The sequence below is a fragment of the Rhinoraja longicauda genome, chromosome 15 (assembly GCF_053455715.1).
Source record: "Rhinoraja longicauda isolate Sanriku21f chromosome 15, sRhiLon1.1, whole genome shotgun sequence".
NCBI lineage: Eukaryota > Metazoa > Chordata > Chondrichthyes > Rajiformes > Arhynchobatidae > Rhinoraja > Rhinoraja longicauda.
Window position 1 is genome coordinate 27,264,147 of NC_135967.1, and position 20,083 is coordinate 27,284,229.

At 40.4% G+C, this 20,083-nt stretch overlaps 1 protein-coding gene across 3 annotated transcripts in view; it reads left to right on the forward strand.

The window, feature by feature from the left end:
• Nucleotides 1-2,744: 2,744 nt before the first annotated feature.
• Nucleotides 2,745-20,083, forward strand: part of LOC144600375 (amine oxidase [flavin-containing]-like) — a 31,455-nt gene continuing 14,116 nt past the window's right edge. The window contains exons 1-8 of one of the 3 annotated variants that reach the window (XM_078411952.1): nucleotides 2,745-2,772; nucleotides 7,151-7,245; nucleotides 9,036-9,173; nucleotides 12,553-12,657; nucleotides 13,996-14,087; nucleotides 14,677-14,818; nucleotides 16,717-16,866; nucleotides 18,800-18,959. In XM_078411952.1, the coding sequence (XP_078268078.1) occupies nucleotides 7,174-7,245; nucleotides 9,036-9,173; nucleotides 12,553-12,657; nucleotides 13,996-14,087; nucleotides 14,677-14,818; nucleotides 16,717-16,866; nucleotides 18,800-18,959 (859 nt within the window). In that variant the 5' untranslated portion in view covers nucleotides 2,745-2,772; nucleotides 7,151-7,173. Of the gene's footprint in view, nucleotides 2,773-2,875; nucleotides 3,169-4,559; nucleotides 4,672-7,150; nucleotides 7,246-9,035; nucleotides 9,174-12,552; nucleotides 12,658-13,995; nucleotides 14,088-14,676; nucleotides 14,819-16,716; nucleotides 16,867-18,799; nucleotides 18,960-20,083 lie in introns of those variants that run through there. The other 2 variants (XM_078411950.1, XM_078411951.1) reach the window with 2 other exon arrangements.

Genomic DNA, 20,083 nt, shown 5'->3' on the forward strand with positions numbered 1-20,083 from the left:
TCTCCTGCATTGGTGCAGTACCCTCTCCTCCCCCTATCCCCCTCAACTCCCCTTATCCTCCCTCCCTAGGAGATAGATTTAAACTTTAAAATGTGAATAACTTTAAAAATATAACACCGATTTTTATTAAACCTTCCATTAGCACCAAAGGCGGTGAGTAAGGTGTGCCTAAAATTGTCGCGCTATCGTGTACCATTTTGGCTGTAGTTCAGGAACAAACAAATAAACACATGAGAGTTTTAATATATAGATGATATTTATGTCTTTACATGTATTGAATCAACTCATTTTTGTAAATGATGAAAAGGAAGAAGTTTGTTATTTACTTAAGTTACCACATTCCAGAATATTTTACAATCAGCCAATTGGTTTTAAAATACAAAACAGCCTAAATCTGCCAGCATGTTGGCACAACGATTTGGAGAAACAGTGAATGAATGAAAATTCCTCTTGGCTATGTTGGAGAAGGAATCCAAATTGTATCCCATGATACTCCTCTATTTTTTGTATCTGCAGTTTCTATTCTGAGTTAGTGGGCAGACAATTGGCAATGGATGAAATATTCTTGGATTTTTCTATGTGTGAAAATATCATCTCAGCCTATTCAATTAAATTCCTTTGAAGTTAAGTATAATAGTATTGTCAGTGAACCATTCAATCCACTGTGCAGTGATGTAAATGATTGGATAATTTTCTCAAATGCTTAATTGCAAATCTTGGCCAGAACACAAAGAAAATTTGCCTGCTTTTTACGATACAATACTATAGAACTTTATTTATCCCAGGAGGGAAATTGACACATGAAACATGAAATAAAAGTGATGAGTGGAAAGGATTGGGGGTGTGCGAAGATTGGGGAGGGGAGCCAGTCTACCCCACGACAGAAGGGGGAAGAGTTGTACAGTTTGATAGCCACATGGAAGAAGGATCTCCTTGGCGTTCTGTACTGCATCTTGGTGGAACCAGTCTGTTGCTGAAGGTACTCCTCAGGTTGACCAGTGTGTCATGGAGGGGATGAGCTTTATTGTCCAAGATGCTCCACACTTTGAGGAGCATCCACCCCTCCTAGGGCCTTTAACGTGAAACGGAAGGGGAAAAAAGGAGTTACAGTCGTATCGATCATCCAAAATACAAGACCTCTTACAATCCAGTATTCTCTTGCTAGTGCATTAAAACAACTGCCTAGATTTCATCAGTTGTGCCCGGTTGCCCAACCTGCTGAATTATATGAGAGTATTACTTTTAATCAAGAAAATAATTGCATATTGATTGGATCCTGTTTTTGTATGTCACACACTTAATTTGAGACAGAAATCATGAAAGAGAATATACTGCGTTACATGAAATTTTAAATTCCCATGTTGTGGTGGGAGAGGGGTGGATGGAGGGGGGGAGGGAAGATAAGGGGGGGTTGAGGGTGATGGAGTGAAGGGGAGGGGAAGATGGGGAGGGGGAGGAGGAGGGAGGGGAGGGGAGGGGAGGGGAGGGAGGAGGGGTGGGAGGAGGGGAGGGAAGGAGAGGAGAGGGGAGGGAGGGAGGAGGGGAGGGTGCTGCACCAATGCAGGAGAGGTTTGGGCCCAACGGGTCCACTTGGTCTAGTAAGTATTAAATCTTCAGTGGTGTTGGGCTTGTTGAGAGTTGTTAACTTTGAACTCATCTGAGAACTCAACTCTGGAATTAGCTCTTTGATTCTTGCTTGGGCCAAGGGTGTGATGAACTTAGTAGTTCTGCTGAAACCCAAAATTGGGCATTGATGATAAGGTTATTGATGAGTAAGTGCCATTGGTACCTTTGTTAACAAAGACTTCCATCACTTTGCTGATGTTTGAGAGCAGATTAAATGGATGGTAATTAGCTGGATTGGATTTGTCTTGTTTTTTGTGAACAGGGCGTAATGGGGAATTTTCCACATGCAGGTTACCTGAAATTAGAGAATTCAGTATTCATGCTGTTGGATTGTAGACAGACAGGATGCTGTGGAAACGTAAAGTGGAATAAAAATGGCTGGAATCTGGGAAATCTGGATGGCTGGAGTAGGCAAAATACAGGTAGTTGGCAAAGCAGTTGCCTATTTGTGTTTGGTCTTGCCAATGTAGAGGAGGCCACATTGAGTACTGTGAAAGGTGAGGTTGGAGGAGGTGCAGTTAATCCCTGTTTTACCTGGAAGGGTGGTTTAGATCCCTGGATGGAGATGGAAACATAGAAAATAGGTGCAGGAGTAGGCCATTTGGCCCTTTGAGCCAGCACTGCCATTCAATATGATCATGGCTGATCATCCTGGCTGATTGAGAAGATGTGAGAACATGTGCTACACTTCCTTTGGTTCCAGTGCAAAGTATTGATGTGGGTAAGCAAGTGGTGGGGAGGGATAAGCAAATCAAATGGTCATGGAAGTATAGTCCCTGTGGAAAACAGACAGGAATGGGTGGAGAGAGAGAAGATGTCACCCGTGGTCCAATTTGATGGCAATGTTGACGGATTTTAGAGATGGGTGAGGTGAAAGGTAAGGAACGCTACCCTGGTTCTGTCTGTGGAGAGGCAATGTGAGAGTGATGTGGGTGATTGTTTGGTCATCCACAGTGGGTGGGGTGAGCTGGGGGTGAGAGGTGGATAAATTTCGTGAAAAAGGACATTTCAAATATCCTGGAGTAAAAGCCTCATTTTGAGAACGGATGGAGACAAAGAAATTGAAGGCGCAGAATGGCATCCTTCAAAGAGACAGGATGGGAGGAAATGTAGTCGGAGCAGACTTATGTCAACGTACACCCACATGTGTGTACATTTAATGAAACCTACAGATATAATAGTATGCATTTTGTGTGTGAGTTGTTCATTTGTTTTTAAATGTATTATCAGTCTATAACTGCATTAGATTCCCAGCTTTGCTTTTTACTTGAAACATTAAATGCCCAGCCCTTGACAATCTTGTCAATACCTTTGCTGTTCTCTCCCCCCTTCCGTTATCTACCAATCAACTCTTCACCTGTAACCACCTATCCGTCGCTAGCTCTCATCCCACACCACCTCCCTGCTGTAGACAAACTAACTGCAAAGAAATTGCTCGTAAGCTGCAGCAAAGAATCAAAGGGTAGCGAGGGTTTAATCGAAAATTGAGGAAAATGTCCACTGGAAAACAAGACGTGATTATCATTGGTGGGGGCTTGTCTGGTGAGTCTCTTTGCTTTTTTCCCCCTCAATAAATTAGGAGTAAATAGTTTCAATTGCTGTCGCCTTTTATTTGATCGAAATTGGCTATGATCGAATATATTATTAAAGCGAATATTTTTTAGTTTAGAGATACAGCGCGGAAACAGGCCATTCGGCCCACCCAGTCCGCGCTGACCAGCGACCCTCGCACATTAACACATACACACCGTGAGATGCCTTGCTGTGGCAAGATTCTGTCCGTGATATTAACATTATTCCTACACACACACTCGGGACCATTTTACCAAGCCAATTAACCCACAAACCTGTACGTCTTTGGAGTGTGGGAGGAAACCGGAGATCCCGGTAGGTCAAGGACCCCGCAGAGAACGTACAAACTCCGTACAGACCGCACCTGTAGTCGCGATCGAACCCTGGTCTCTGGCGCTGGAAGCGCTGGAAGGCAGCACCAACTCTACTGTGCGCCACCGTGCCGCCCTTATTTTGTTTCTAATTTATCCAAAAAGTCGAAACAAAACCAATTGTTTTCTGTGACATTCACGTAGATTCATATTTAAGACGAAGTCTCTATAGGAGTTTCACGATGTATTTTACAGCTAATCTTGTTACAGTGGACTCGGTGGGTCGAAGATGATATTTAGACGCTGTATCCCTAAACTGAACTTAACATATGTTCTGATGTGTTTAGCCTTTTAAGTTATAGTTACCTTGTTAGTCGTAAAACCATTAACGATGAGTATTATCGTGCAGTCCTTCGGGCTAATTTCGTCTTTGAACCAATCCCACTCGTCTATTCTTTTTTTTTGGTCTGGTAGTAAACAAATGCAAAATGTCACGGACAAAATCTTGCCACAACAAGGCATCTCACGGTGTGTAACAGAGATGCAGCCTCCTGCTTGAAATTATTTTAAGATCAATTATTTTTGTCATTTATTGGAAGCATTAAAGACTATTGCAGTGTACGTGTTGCAGAGTCTCGGTTTTAATTAAGGATGTAGGCAAGTAAGGATTTCATTTTTTTTAACCAACAACTATCAGAGATCGGGAAAGGAAAAAGTTAGTGATTTAACTAAACTTAGAAACTTTGAATTTACAAAGTGAGAGAATGGGGGGGAAAATAAAAATAAAAAGTTAGCATGATATAAATTTGAGTTAACCTTTTGTTTTTTGTCCAAAGAGATTCAATGGCATTGGGCTTGTAATGATCAATACTAAGCAGTCTCAAAGCCATTAAGTATAAACTCATTGCAAAAAGTAATAGTTTTGAGGAAGTTAAATCCTAAATTTGAGGATGTGAAAATCCTGCAGAAATCAGGCAAGATGCCATTTTTGTGATGCAGATGACAAACCTGTGCAAATCAGCCCATGAATTTGAGACTTGCACTGATGGCCTATCTCTCCAATACTTGTTTGTGATAACAGATTTATCCATCACAAACAAATCCATTCGTAACAGTGCGGATCATAATCAAATCATTTGTTTTCCAGGAGTTTATTAACCAGGTTAGTTTTTTCAAAGTATCCTGTTGTTAGAGTTAAGATTGCAGGATTTATTTGTGATTCCCTTGAACGTTAGTACCCGTTCAAACGATGTGTCATGGGTGGATATTACTTGATAGGGAGCCAATAGATATTGGTGAAGCTTCACTCGGTTGCCATATTAGATAGCAAATAAATGCCTCAAGTTATTCTTGCTATGTTGATGTTACAGGTGCAGTGTCTGCTCAGGTCAGTCTTGTTGTTGATAAAATTGTTAAAAATACAATTTATAAACCGAGGATAAAATTATGTTGAATTACTGCAGTGTTGTGCCTGCTGTTGGGCAATACAATATAGGAATGAAGTACAAGGCTTGGAGAGGGTAGGAGAGATTTCCTAAAATGCACCCAGGATTAACTTTTATGAGAGAAGATGGCATTGATCTCCTTGGAGCCACTGGATTAAGGGTGCACAAAACAAACACTGGGTCAGGCAGCATCTGTGGAGCAAAATGGACAGTCAGCATTTTGGGTCGTGACTCTTCATTGGGACTAAATAGAGGCAATGTAGTCAGTATGAAGAGGTGAGGTGGTGGCAAGCAATAGGTGGATCCAGGTGAGGAGTGGTTGTTTGGCAGATGGATTTGGGAGAGTGGAGGAGGAATGGTAACAGAGTGTGAAGTGATGATAGGGGCAACTAAGGGTTGCAAATGATGAAAACTAGTCAGTGGTGTGGAACTAAATAAGGGACTTTGGGCAAAAGGGAACAATGCAGGGAGAGCACCCAGTGGGGATGGGGGGGGGGGGGTGGGGGTGGTGGTGGGAGAGAAATAGGATAATTGGGGGATGGGGTTGAAAAGAAAGGGTGTCTGTGCACTGCTAGTCTTGGAAGGAACCAGCCAGATGGTTATGTAACTGCTATCACCAAGATGGCGAGTTTGAAATGGTCTGAAATTTTACCCTAAAGTGGAGGATAGTAATAGTGGTTATGATAAGCTTACATGGACAAGGACATTGATGTGCAGCACTTTGGTCAACGTGGGTTGTTTTTAAATGTGCTATACAAATAAAATTGACTTGACTTGACTTGATTAAATATGGAAAACTTTAATCCACAAAATGACAACATAACTTCTTTGACAAATTGGTGGAGCCTTAATTTCTGAAACATCAATCTTTCCTTTTTAAAAGCTGTTTAATAATCTGTTTCATTAGAAAATGGTTGATCATCTGTTCTAATATCTCCGTCCATGTTTTGCAAAGTACTGTATATGTACCAGTTATTGACAATAACATGGTAGCTTGGAGTTGCGTTTCATCAGCTGGGGATTGGCAGATAATGGTAACCTCGAGGTTATCATTCAGGATGTAAAGATATTTTGTTGGACTGATTTTTTTTTGTTGCCATAAATGTGACGGAATGGACAAACAGTAAACTAATTTGCAATATCTGAGAACAGCTTGCAAATCTGCAGCACAGCAGTAATTCCTTTAGAATCGAACACAGGAATAACTTAATCTGGATAGAAATTGTGTGCAGAATATTTTAATATTGTTAATTTCTCCTCGTATGCCACCAGCTCTAACTTGAGACAGAACAGGAATAAATCATAAGGCTCACTTTTTTACAATTTTAATTTAAAGCCTACTTTCATCAACAGGATACTGTGTCCTCAAATTAGAGTTATAACATACGAGCTGCGTAACAACAGCTGGTGTTCTGAAATCATTCTCATTTGGTTGTTTACCACCTTCACAGTGAGATGTGTAATTTCCTGCTTTGCTGCTGTACTTTGACATGTATTGATTTGCAGCGTAATTGCCTGAAGAAATCATCTCAGATACCTTTATTACACTGGCAGTGAGTCGGAAATGAGTGGGAGGCATGCATGACTCTGAATGCAGACCAATGAGTTTATATTGATTAATATCTGCAAAAGACCATTAAACTTTCTTTAACTGGTAATGGAAGTGGAAGCTTCCTGCAGTGCAGACAGATTTATTTCATAATTTCTGGAACTCGGTTTTGAAATAGAAAAATATTACCATATATATTTCAACAAAGGGAGAAAATGTTAGAAGAACCAATGGATAAAGGCAAGAAGCAATGCACTTTTTTTCCTTGACAAGACTAAACGTAAATTGTAGCATAATTTTCAGACTACATTCAAAACTGTTGGAAACTGACTTCATTCAATAAATTGTGAACAAAGTTAATTGATCAGATATCCTGGTTGGTTTCCACAACTTCTCATTCAAAGTGTCCTAGATTTGCTGTTGAGAAGCACAAATATGCTGTGCCTGATTTAAATGCAGACATCTTTGATTAAGATTTTATTTGCTTTGCTATGATCAATATTGACAGAAGAGTTGGAAATCTAATGAATTAATTGTAATGCTAAAATTATTTGTTTTTTGCAACCTTATTTTCTGGCCTTAGTCCAGGTCTCTTGGTTTATAGAGCCTCCTGGTTGCTATACAACACTATTGTTTATATTTTACAGGCCTGTCAGCTGCCAAGCTGCTGATGGAGGAAGGCCTGAAAGTGCTGGTGTTAGAAGCGCAAGATCGGGTTGGTGGAAGGACATACACAGTTCGAGTAAGAAATGAAAATAACCATGATCTCTACCTTCTGGGGAAGAATAGGTTCCTGAAATGGCAGCTTGGGATTTGGATTACCAGCAGAATGTATATCACATTCTATGGTGTCCTAGCCTGTTTCTGTAGAGCATGTGAAGGATATTTGGTCTGCATGTGAAATCCATGAGGAGTACTTGTGATTACCAGTCCACAAAGAGGGCTGAAAACACTGCCATTATTACACACTAGCAGTAGAGGGAAGTGAATGCCCTGATGCTTGCTATTGATTGACTGAAAGATGCAGCATGGAAACAGCTCTTTGGCCCACCAAGACCATGCCAACCATTGATCACCCATTCATGTTACTTCTACATTATCCCACTTTTGCATTGGCTGCCTGCACACTAGGGGCAATGCACAGCAGCCAATTAAACTACAAATCTGCACATCTTTGGGATGTGGGAGGAAACCAGAGCTCCTGGAGGAAACCCACACGATCACAAGGAGAATGACCAAACCTCCACAAGGTAGAGTTTAAATCTGGATCTTTAGCGTTGAGGCAGCAACTCTACCAACTGTGCCACAATGCCACCCCTATACCTGTTAATTAAGTCACTTGCGCCTTTTGAAGTATACTGTAGCTTGTCTCCATGGTCATTGGCCAGTCTGAAAGTCAATGAGTTTTTGTTTTTAACCACACCTCATAGAAAAAAGTTACGTTCTGATCAAATGGGATTGATAATCTGATCAGTTATTCTTGAAGTACTGCCATACTTTGTACACCTGAGTTTAATGTTATAATGCACAGGGAACTCTTTCAGCACCCAGTGTGTGTCTATAATATTTGCTGACTGTAAACCTATCGTAAAACGGTTATGATTGCAACAAGTGTTACTTGATTCCTACCACAAAGCAGCAGAATCCACCTGTGCAAATGATAAAGGAATGGTTTGTTCACTTGCTGAAAACTTCCCTTCTCCCAACACATGGCTATGGGGCTAATTTCCCATTCCCACCCCTACCCTGGTTGATCTCTTCCAGCATCATGCTCAGTGCAACCAAAATCCTCCTTGGTTCTCTCTTGTCATCCCTTCTCTTCCCCGCCCTTCAACTCCAGCAGTAACAAACCTTTCTGCTCAAATTCCTTATTTTCCTTTTCTCTTGCATGCTAAGGTCAATTACAAATTTTTCTCCAATGTAAAGTTTTTATTTTTACCGAGGAAGTATATCAAGAATGGGTCTTTACACCAGAAAATTTCTAACAAGATGCTATTGGCAGAATTGGCTTCTGTATTAAAAATATGTATGAAAAATATTACATTTTGTATTGAAAAATAATCACCGTTGCCAATTACTGTTAAGCGATTCCTGCTGGTTAATGTGCACACATGAATTTCATTTACACATTGCCAATGGTGGTGGTGGCGGCAGATACGATAGTGGCATACGGGAGGAATTTAGACAGGCGCTTGGAAGTACAGGGAATAGAGAGATTTGGATTATTTACAGGCAGATGAAATCAGTTCAACTTGGCATCATGTTTGGCACTAACATTGTGGGCTGAAGGGCCATTCCTATGCTTTACTGTTCTCTGTTCTATAATACAAGAATTTGCCTTCCCTATAGCATGGTTGAATCGCTTGTCCACAATGATTGCCAAGATGTGCCCATCATAAATAGTATATCGGGTAGCAGAAAGGATACCACCACCCAGAGAACTGTGAACTGACAGAAGTCATTGCTGTTAAAGGAACAGGAAAGAAATTAAAAAGAAAAATGGTTATTCATTGATGCAATTATTCCTTGTAGGGTCCAGAGTTCCAATATGTTGACTTGGGGGGAGCATATATTGGACCGACTCAAAATCGGATTTTGCGTTTGGCCGAGGAGCTTGAAATAAAGACTTACAAAGTAAATGAGAAGGAGAAACTGATTCACTTTGTAAAGGTAAAATATTCTTTCATTTTCTAATAATATTGGCGTTAAAGGATGTAATTCTAGAGAATGACGGGCTCCTTGTTATCATTGTTGCTGATATTTGTCGTTTTGTGGATAATCAATTGAGCAGATGATGGGCATGGCTCCTTGTATCATCTTCAAAATGGAATATCAAACTGCCTCACATGAATCACCTTCTTTTGAAATAAAATTACATTCCCTGGCTGTGTGTCACATGGTAACAATCTTGAGACTTTCAAAAAAGATTCAAAACTGCATTCAAATGTTACTTCATTTGGACTGACTGGTATTCAATTATCTAATAACTACCATTACTCTTTGACTGGCAGTCTTTATAATATCTCATTAAATATAAAAATATATATTAGGCTTGAATTTCCATAGAAGGATGTTAAAATGTCCTATTATTATTGCAGGGGAAGACCAATAAAAATGCCCGAGGAATCTTGTAAATGTTTTTCATTTACATTTCCACCAATGGAAGATTAAATTGATGGGCCGGTTCAGCTGACAGAGGGTTCATTATATAACATTTAATGAAATGAGTCCTTGTTATCCAAATCTGCCTAATATTGCTGTTTAGTTCCATATTTGAGGCCACGTACCAAGGCACACACGGAGATGGAATGTTGAAAATGAACTTCATTTTGAGGAATCTCAATAGCTTTATTAAAATTAATATAAATATTCATAGCTTAGAATATTTTTTCTTCACCAGCACATAAATTCAGACTATATTATGAGGAAAAACGAACAAATACAGAGGCATTTTTTAAAAAGGTGCTTTGAGAATATCTTTGGTGTATTTAACACTCCTTTTCTTAGTTAAAAAACCTGTCAATTTTGTTTTTATCTGCACAATGCTGACATTTCTAAACTGCAAATCTGATGGCAAATATCCATTTTTAGAGGAAGTACATTTTTCCACATATTTCTGTATCTTGTGATGTTGAAGCAATAATTCACGTGGTAATTGATGAATTGTCAAAGGAAGAAAAAATGATTGATATTCAAATCAAACCTGTCACCTTTAAACACTTTCTTTGTGCTGGGTTTGGTGACAATTCTACAAGTCGACGACACTTTAAGCATTTAAACTTTGCTAAAAATTAAACAAAATAATATTTGTTAGTGACAAGCACCATGCCACATAAATCAAAGTGATAGCAATTATCACGAAGCTCCACAGGGAGATTCTCATGCAATGTATTATGCACTTCCTTTCATTATAACTGGAGATAAAATGTCTCGTTGTTTCTCTCTCCTTTGATATACATGGAAATGTGCCTCTATCCCAGAGATGGATTGCTCTTTTGTGCTTATATTTTGCTTGTTGTTATGGATACAGAATAAAAATGAAAGGCCCTGAAGTGAGGCTGTCATCTTTAATTTATCTGTTTGAGTTACTGATGTGTGGTACGATGAGAAAACGAGAGACAGTCAAAAAGGAAGACAGGAAAACCAGTCATTGGTATTAGTTAAGAGCTGATTGTTTTTAATATTAAATACTTAGGTTTACTGTAATGTGCCTTATTAAGCAGCAGTCCCAACGAGCCCACAGACACTGAAATCTTATATTTTACTCCCTGCAATGAGAGAGTAACTCCTAATTGAGTTACAAAGCTTGTATTAATTACATAATTACACAATGTGTGATTGACAAGGAAATTATCTATAATTTTCATTTTGACTGGGAATAGTACTGACTGTGTGTGCAAACTTTGAGTTTGGTTAAGAATAGCATTGCCACTATATGCAGTTTTTCACATATAAATATGTTTTGGATTGACACTTTTTCAAATGCTATGGTTAATTTATTCAATTTTATTCAATTACTCGGCTGTTGATGTTAGTTTAATGGCAGTCCCCAATATTCTGCCACTGACACTGATCCGCACAAAAGCCATGTCTCCATGTAACAATCTGTCTAAACCATATTCTCCTGAAGCTCTGGCTTCATACAATTGACTGACCAAACCACCTTTCTGAATGGCTCTGTGGTGTGACATTGAATTATACAACATGATCGACTGCATCTACAATGGAGTGATTCTGTCACCATGTGCCTGGCAACCATGATAATGCGGCATCAGTTAAATCTTGTTTGTATATTTCAGTGCATAATTATTGCAAAGGTCACGTTAGTACAGACAACTTTAAAGACTTTCCATGATGAACGATTTTGACACAAACCATGGACAACAATTACATTTGGAGGCAAAGTTATATCACAGTAATAAACATAAGAGCTCGCTCTCCCTCTCTCTCTCTCTCTCTCTCTCTCTCTGGCATTGTTCTTGGTGTCTGCTTAGAGTATCTTGTTTCCAGGCAAGCTTATGAATCGGAGATTGCTGGGCAAGGAGCCGGAGACTTCCTGCTCACTGTATCCACCGATAAGATGCTGCAGATAATGCCATGCCAAAAGCGGAGACACTTCTGATGATAACATTGTTGAAATATTTGATTGATTCAAGTCTGTATCCTGTTGCCTTTAGAATCAGCTATTGTTTCTTACTGAGGGAATACATATATGAAGGCTCATTTGACAAGTGTTCCAATGCTACCAAGTATTCCCATCACCCACAAACAATAAATATCCCACTTGGATTTCCTTACCTTTTTTTATTTGCTGAATAATTTAAGAGCAGAATTATTTATCTTTCTGCATTTAAAATATAATTGAAGAGGTCATTTTAATTTCTGATCCAGGAGAAACAAGGTCAAATCTTCTAGAGTATAATTTTGAGCTGGAAGAGGCCCAGATAGATTTCAATTATGTAAGAAATAATTTTGGTTATATATCAACTAGGATGAGGTGTGATCTTCTGGATAATGCATGGAAATCCTAGACCTACTTGTTATGGGCTTTTGTCCTGACATGACTTTTCAATGGCCAGTAGAGCAGAGTCACTGCCTCGCTGTGCCAGGAACCCTGTTTCAATCTTGACTCGTGTGCTGACTGTGTGTAGTTTACACGTTCTCCATGTGGCCCTGGTGTTGCACCTCCTAAGGGTTTGGAAAAGAGGTCATAACACAGGGAATACTTGGTTCAGGAGGAAGAATGGACCAGAGTGGCATAAAGGTAGCAGTCCCTTTGGAAATGCTGAAATGTGAAAGGAGAAGAGTATGTGTCTGCTGGTGGAGTCTTGCTAGAGCTAATGTGGGATGATCCATTGAACGTGGCAGGGGTGGAAGGTGAGAACAATAGAAGACATCTGACTATTGCTTGTGCAATGGGTACAAAACTAACATTTAACTATTCATTCTTGAGAAATGGAAATGCTCCATCAAGTAACCATGGGCACAAAGCACGTGGATGCATATGGATTTTTTTCAAGTGAACAGCCTTCGTTATCTTGTTTTGCAGGGGAAATCTTACCCATTTAATGGGCCATTTCCTCCTGTGTGGAACCCGATTGCTTATATGGACTACAACAACTTCTGGAGAACTTTGGATGACATGGGAAATGAGGTGACAGGCATGCTTCCTTCCTGAAACAGGTTTTTCAGTGTTTGAAAGATCCCAACATTTATTTTAAATGTTTTTATCCTTATTATTGTAGTTTTGATATGAAGTCAGTGAATCTTATTATCTGTGCTGACCATGAACCAGACACCAGGTTTGCTAAAAGACATCTGATGACTGATCGATATGTTTCTAGGTGTAATAAATCTGAGGCCCTACATTTCAGGAACCCAGTAACTCAAGGAAGTATTCAACAAATCTAACAGCCCTTAGCAATTCTAATAATTCTGAAACATTCAATGACCCACACTGTCATCTGGGTGGAAAGGCTCAAATGTCATAGACTAGGATGCCCTGGCAAATATGTTATCAAAGACTGTGTTGTAAAATACTGAAGTGATAAAAGATAAATGCCTTGGAAAATCTAAATGTAACAAGCAGATCTAGATTATTTGTTGGCGTTATCTCCCCTTCCAGTATTCTCGGAAACCCATTGTGGAGCCTTCAGTTTACTAGTTTGTTAATTGTGTTGAAATAGTTCAATTCCAAAAATAATAGGTTTTCTGAATACAACGTAAGTAGCAGACCGGCTGTGGATCCAAGATATGGCCACGAACAATTGCATAGTATCACTTGAACCAAGTAGAATTGCGTTGATGAATGGATCTTGGCAAACAGTACCTTTTAAACTGTTGCCACATTTTCAAAGGAACAGGATTTGCAGTGTTCACACAATCTTCTCACTCTGCTACTTGCATACAGTGATCATTGCAAGGACAAGGATTTAACTGAAAAATATAAAGTTTTGGAGTAATTCAGTGGATCAGGCAGCATCTCTGGAGAACATGATGTTTCAGGTGATGTAGGTGATGTTTCAGGTTGGGACTTAGCCTGAAGAAAGTTTCCTGACCTGAAACATCACCTATCCACATCCTCCGGAGATACTGCCTGATCTGCTGAGTTACTCCAAAACGACTTGGTCTTTTTTTGTAAACTAGCATCTGCTGGGGAGTGAACTGAACTGAGTTTAGGTCAGTCAATTCTTCTGCTAAATATCTGCCCCTACCAGGAATTATAGGGCCTCTTAGAAGTGTAATTGTTTAGCTATGCCCTCGAATAACCTGGGAATTTTGGGTCTTTGTCTTGTCAGGAATTTTAACCCTGGAACTGGAGAAGATAATTTATGATAAATTACCATCGTAAGGAGTCTTTGTTTATTTTCCATCTGGATAGAATTTCTAAATAAATATTTTATATGAGGGGGCAGTGTTCTAACTCAATCCCATGTTGGCAGCCTTTTTCATTATCATTAATTTATCGGAATTGTTAATTTGATATTTTTAGATTCCTGCAGATGCACCATGGAGCACTCAACGTGGAGAGGAGTGGGATAACATGACCATGAAACAGTTAATTGACAAACTTTGCTGGACCAGGTGGGCTACTACTGACCACTCAATTCAGTTTGTGATAGCATCCTCAATAGAATGGACAATAGTTGGCTATTCTGTAAAGAAAATATTTCCCACAACAGCAATGTTCTGCTGTTTACAAACACGAGCTCTGCCTTATCAACATAAGAGCAAATATAACAGTCTACTTGCACCTTGAATAGATGGATCTTATTGATGAGCTCTGTACCTATCAATACCAAGGTTATCAGTTTCCAAATCAGGTTCAACTTATCTGGAAATGCATAGGTTTCATCCAAATTAGACTTTCCTCAAAATAAGTCAAATTGCAAATATTTCCAGGTTAGAATGCCAATCGCTCACCAGAGAGGTGAAAGACAACTGTCTATTTTCTCTTGGCATTTCTCGCTGTTCCATCAACAAACTGGAAGCGAGCCTTTCATTTGGATGAAAATGCCAGTACCTAGGTGCGTGCTGTGTCACATTATGATAATAAACTTCTCTCGGGAAGTAGTGGTTCAAATTCCCTTTTTAAATTGTTTAATCTCTTTTAAGGTGATCATAGCATGGAGATCATTAAATACGTTTAAATATTGACTATGTTTAATTGCAGAACGGCGAGGGAATTTGCTACACTCTTTGTCAATGTGAATGTCACTTCAGAGCCCCATGAAGTCTCTGCACTTTGGTTTCTGTGGTATGTGAAACAATGTGGAGGGATGAGACGAATATTTTCTACCACTAATGGAGGCCAGGTTTGAGAGCCTAATATTAACATACTTACAATTTCAACTGACAAGTGAGATAGTTAATATGGTTCAGAAATTCTGTCAGATTAATTTCATTAAATTAACTTTGCATTAATACCTTCAACTCAGGAAAAATACGAATTGCTTTCGCAATTGCACTTGTGAAAACTTCAAAGTTAAAGCCATAAGTTATTTTCCAAGATAGAATAAAAATATATCCTTATAGCTCTGCTTCAAGCCTTTAACTGTATTAACTGGTGGTGATGGTATTATGCATAACATTCATATTTAAATTAGTTTTATCCTGATAAAAAAAATAGTCATAATGTCAAATGAAAACATTAATGTTTTTGGCTATTTACAATATCAGCAGGAATTTCTGGACTATTGCCAATACAGAAAAGATTGTGTTTATGTTGCAAAATTACAGGACCATCTGGAACAAAATCCTTGTTGCTATAATGCAATCAGGAAATAGATTTTAAATTGTTGACAGTTTGAAAGGCACTGATACAGTGAGATGTGAATCATGACTTTGAAGCTAATGGAAATATAAATCAGGAACGTGTGAATTGAACTGTTGAATAGCTGTCACCCATTTTACAGCAGCAGGTTCAAATCGTGTGTTCTGCCCACCTTTGGATGTAACTGAGTATCACAATATAGAAACAAAAAGCTGCAGGTGCTAGTTTACACAAAAGGACACGGTGCTGGAGTATCATAATATTCAGCTCTCTTTTTATAATAATAATAATAATAATAATAAGCATTTATTTTATATAGTGCCTTATCGGGAGCTCAAAGCGCTTTACAAGAACAATCATAACATAAAAACAAACAGACAAACTATCCTAACGGAGAAGCGGCGAATAAACAGCGCCAGCGTCCTCTCACGTCAGGGTCCGGCAGTAGACAACAAAAAGCACAGGACACACAGATACAATTTTTACATAAACAGCCATCACAGTGATTGCTCTAGGCACACCCTCACTGTGATGGAAGGCAAAGAAAAGTCTTATCTCCTCCTCATTCTTCTCCCGTGGTGCCACGAGGTGATCGAGGCTCCCAACTTTTTGAAGCCCCCACCGGGCGATGGAAAGTCCCAGGGCCGAGCCGAGCAGGCCGATGAAAGTCCTGAACCCCTACCAGGCGATGGAAAGTCCCAGGGCCGAGCCGAGCAGGCCGATGAAAGTCCTGAGCCCCCATCGGGCGATGGAAAGTGCCGCGGCCGAGCCACGCAGGGCGATGAAGGGCCTGCGAGCGGGTCGATCGTACCTCGCGCTTCGGGGCGGTCGAAGCTGCTACGGCTGGAGCTCCCAAACGCCGGTCGCCAGCCAGGGACCTGCGAACTCCCGATGTTGCAGTCTGCAGGGCCCACGGCCGAAGCCTCCGAGATGGTAAGTCCAGGCCCTGCGACCGGAGTCTTCAAGGTCGATCCCAGCTGGAGGCCGCCGACTCCACGATGTTAGGCCGTAGCGCGAACGGAGATACGACACGGTAAAGGTCGCATCTCCGTTGAGGAGGAGATTAGAAGGAAAAAAAAGGTTTCCCCCACCCCCCCACCACCCCCCCACATACACAGAGTTGTGTATGAACAATTACGAAGGATTATGGACCTTTTGTACAAATCTGTCCATACTGAGCAAAATAAATCGTCCTAATCCCATCCAAATTTTCAGATTCTTTATCCTGTTATTTACATTATTATTAATACTCATCTGATTAATCCTTCAATCACTTACTCTAACAATCCATTCCCCAGCCACACGTTCCCTTTTTTCCAAAAAAATCTGGTATCTCTTCTCGAATATTTTGAAATTTTAAAAATATATTTAAAATGCTGTTTCCTCTACTAGTTTTTCTTTGAAGATGCAACATATTGGTGTTAATTCTCCTTTTCTCAGGAAAGGAAATTTATTGGCGGCTCAGGACAAATAAGTGAGCGTCTGGCTGAAAGAATGAAGGATAGTGTGAGATTGAGCAGACCGGTGGTGGGAGTTAAACAAGCCGAGGGTACTGTTGATGTGGAGACGCTGCATGGAGAGAAGTACAAGGTATGTGAGCATGCGGTTATACACCAGTTCTACACTGCACAACGACAATTGTCAGTAGCAACCCCAGTCCCCTCTGGATATGTTACAAAATAATACTGATTCCACGCTCAACTTACTAATGAAAGGTACTGCATTAAATTTAGGAATTGTGTATTAAAACTCTTTAAAATCAAATCCTCTTTCAGCATGTAGTTGTGCAACTGTGTTGTGCTTTAGATGTAGTACTTCTTCCATCACTTTCCTTCATTCCATCTCCATGTTATTGCTCTCCTCAACTTGGCTCTCCACACCAAAAGTCTTATGCACAAACTAGTCACTCTAGATCTACTACTCCAACACTCAACATTCTGACATCCCATCCATCACCACTACCCAATCCCCAATGTGAAATCCAACATCAAAAACTCAGGTGCTCATTTCCTATCCCACACTTGACCCTCCATGCCCATCACTTCAGGCATTTTAGGTCCACACTGGCACTCCAACCCACTGCTCGAATTTAAGCCATTATTATTACCACATTTCTTGTTGATTTTAGGTTCAAGCAATTTCCATTTTCCTCCAAATTCTCTTCCTCTGAGTCTAGTCTATTATCCCTTTGCTTTGTCATTGGTAACAATGGATCCACTCTATAATTTCCCCCCCGAAGCCTGTCTTTTCAGATCTCTTAGCTCCTTCACAAATCTCCCCAAACTAACTTTTCTGTCTCTAGTTGACGTATGTCTACTTGTGAAGCAACGCAAGAAGATACATTAGTTGTAGGCTGCTGGTGATGGTAAAGTGCTCGTCTGTCAGCTGTGACAATGTCCTCTCCCTTGGATGCCACTCTGATCCCTGTAAAGGGCTGACAGGCCAGAACAGCATTGTTAAAGCTGGGTCCATTAACTGATATTGGCTGGCCACTTAAACCTTGTCAGCTTACTCCCTATAAAGTTATAGCCAGAGAGACAGACTGGGAGAAGAGAGAGGACAAGAGAAAAAAGAGGAAGGAAGGAAGAAAGAAGGGAGCGGGGAATGGAAGCAAAGTGGAGCACCTCCCTGTGTTTCCCTGTCACAAGTTCGAGGAAGACTGATCAACTGGGACAAACCTGAGACCACCAACGCCACCGTGTGGTCAAGGCTAGACTGCCGGGAAGATGCTCAAACAGCCAATGCCTATTGAGGCTAAGGCAGAGGCCACAGCAACCCTGAGATGCCAGAACCTCTTCCTGCCCACAGACCGCGAGGGACTGCACCCACACACGCACAGAGGCAAAGACTGGCCACCAGGATAACCCAGAGACTGCCAGTGTTGCCTCTTTAGGAAACATTAAGAAACCTAGACTGTCAGCACTATCTCTTGAGACAAGTGTGAACTGCAGGAAGAAGCCTGAGCTCGCCAAACGTCTTTCACAGACCAGGACTAGGCTGCTGGGACAATCCTGAGATCGCCAGCATCATCACATGTGCACTCTGACGGTGAGGGGCATTCTTCCCACTGTAAATAGAATAAATCACATGAGTTCATCCTGCTGTGAGTGTCGGTGTGGTCACCGCCGAACTTGGCGTCATCACCGACGACACGCAGCGTACCATCAATGTAGTTCAGGAAAATCCCACTTTATAATAACTTTGGTAGTAGTGCAGCAAATTCTGCAACAGAACCATTTTATACATCGTGGCTTGATCGTGTGTGTTCATGTTGACGGATGCGGCCTTCATAAATCCTACCATCTCGCAAGACTAGGTTTTCAGCAACATGCAATTGAAAATCAATTTGAACGAGAATAAATGATGTTTGTCAAAGATTGAAATTGTACGCATGACTCCACTTCTGGGCACATCTTTTCTTATAACTTCTCGTTCTGCAATGCTTCGATCATTTGAGATATATTTGTCTTGTACACATTTGCACCAATTACTCTCTGGTTAATTCTTTGTATGGTTTCTTCAGGCAGATTATGTCATCTGTGCTATTCCTCCTGCTCTCACCCAGCAAATCCACTTCAGTCCTCCAGTGCCTCCGCTGCGTAACCAGTTGATCCAGCGGGTGCCGATGGGCTCTGTCATTAAATGCATCGTCTACTACAACCAGCCGTTCTGGAAGGAGAAAGGTCTGTATGGGTCAAGTGATGCAGAGTAATTAGAAATGGCCAGAGTCCAAAACCCTCAAAAAGAAAAAAAAACATGCTGATTAAGAAAAAGAAACAGCCATTATTTAGTTCTGTTAAGTCCATGGAATATCTCAAATATTCACAGATAATAGATTACTTTTGTAATATATTGACTGCCATGGAATAGCCTCCACAAATAGCTAACCAGATAATCAGCTATGGGCACGGTAAGATATGGCTAGACAAGAGAAAGCTCACTAATCTTGTGGAAGTAATGCCATGGAGCCTTTTACGTTCCCTACAGCAGGTAATAGGGGCTCTGATATATGGTATAAAGTATTTGTCTCTGGATAGAAGGAACGGATGATGTTTCGGGTCGAGGCCCTTCTTCAGAGAAGGCTCTCGACCCAAAACGTCCCCCATTCCTTCTATCCAGAGATGCCTGTCCCACTGAGTTACTTTTGTGTCTATCTTCAGTGTAAACCAGCATCTGCAGTTCCTTCCTTCAGATAAAGTATTTATCATTGCACATTGATGGAAATTATATCTTTGCATAAATCAAGTGTATGAAAAATTATTAACTTTTAAGTTTTGCTCTGCAATATTTTTTTGCAATAAGAATTGAATAGTAATATAATTGCCAAACCTTGGCATTATTTCCACAAGATTAGTGAGCTTTCTCTTGTCCAGCCAGCCTCTTCTATTAGTAAGCCAGTTCTGGATCCGTATGACTAAACCAGTATGAATCATGTGTATCTTAATCTTCTGGATCAGCCTACAAAGGGAAAACTTTATTAAAAGCTTACAAAAATCCATGTAGACAACATCCACTGCTCTATTCTCACTGATCATCTTTGTCACCTACTCAAAAAATTCTATCGTTAGTAAGACACAGCCTGCTGTGTACAAAGTCATGCTGACTGGCCGTCAATAGTACATTCTCTTCCAAATGGGAGTAAATCCTCTCCTGAAGATGCTCTCCAATAGATTCCCTACCTCTGACGGGAGGCTCACCGGCCTATAATTGCCTGGATTCCCCCCCACCTCCCTTCTTAAACAAAGGAACATTAGCTACTCACCAGCCCTCCGAGACCTTGGCTTGAGAAGATGCAAAGATCGTTGAC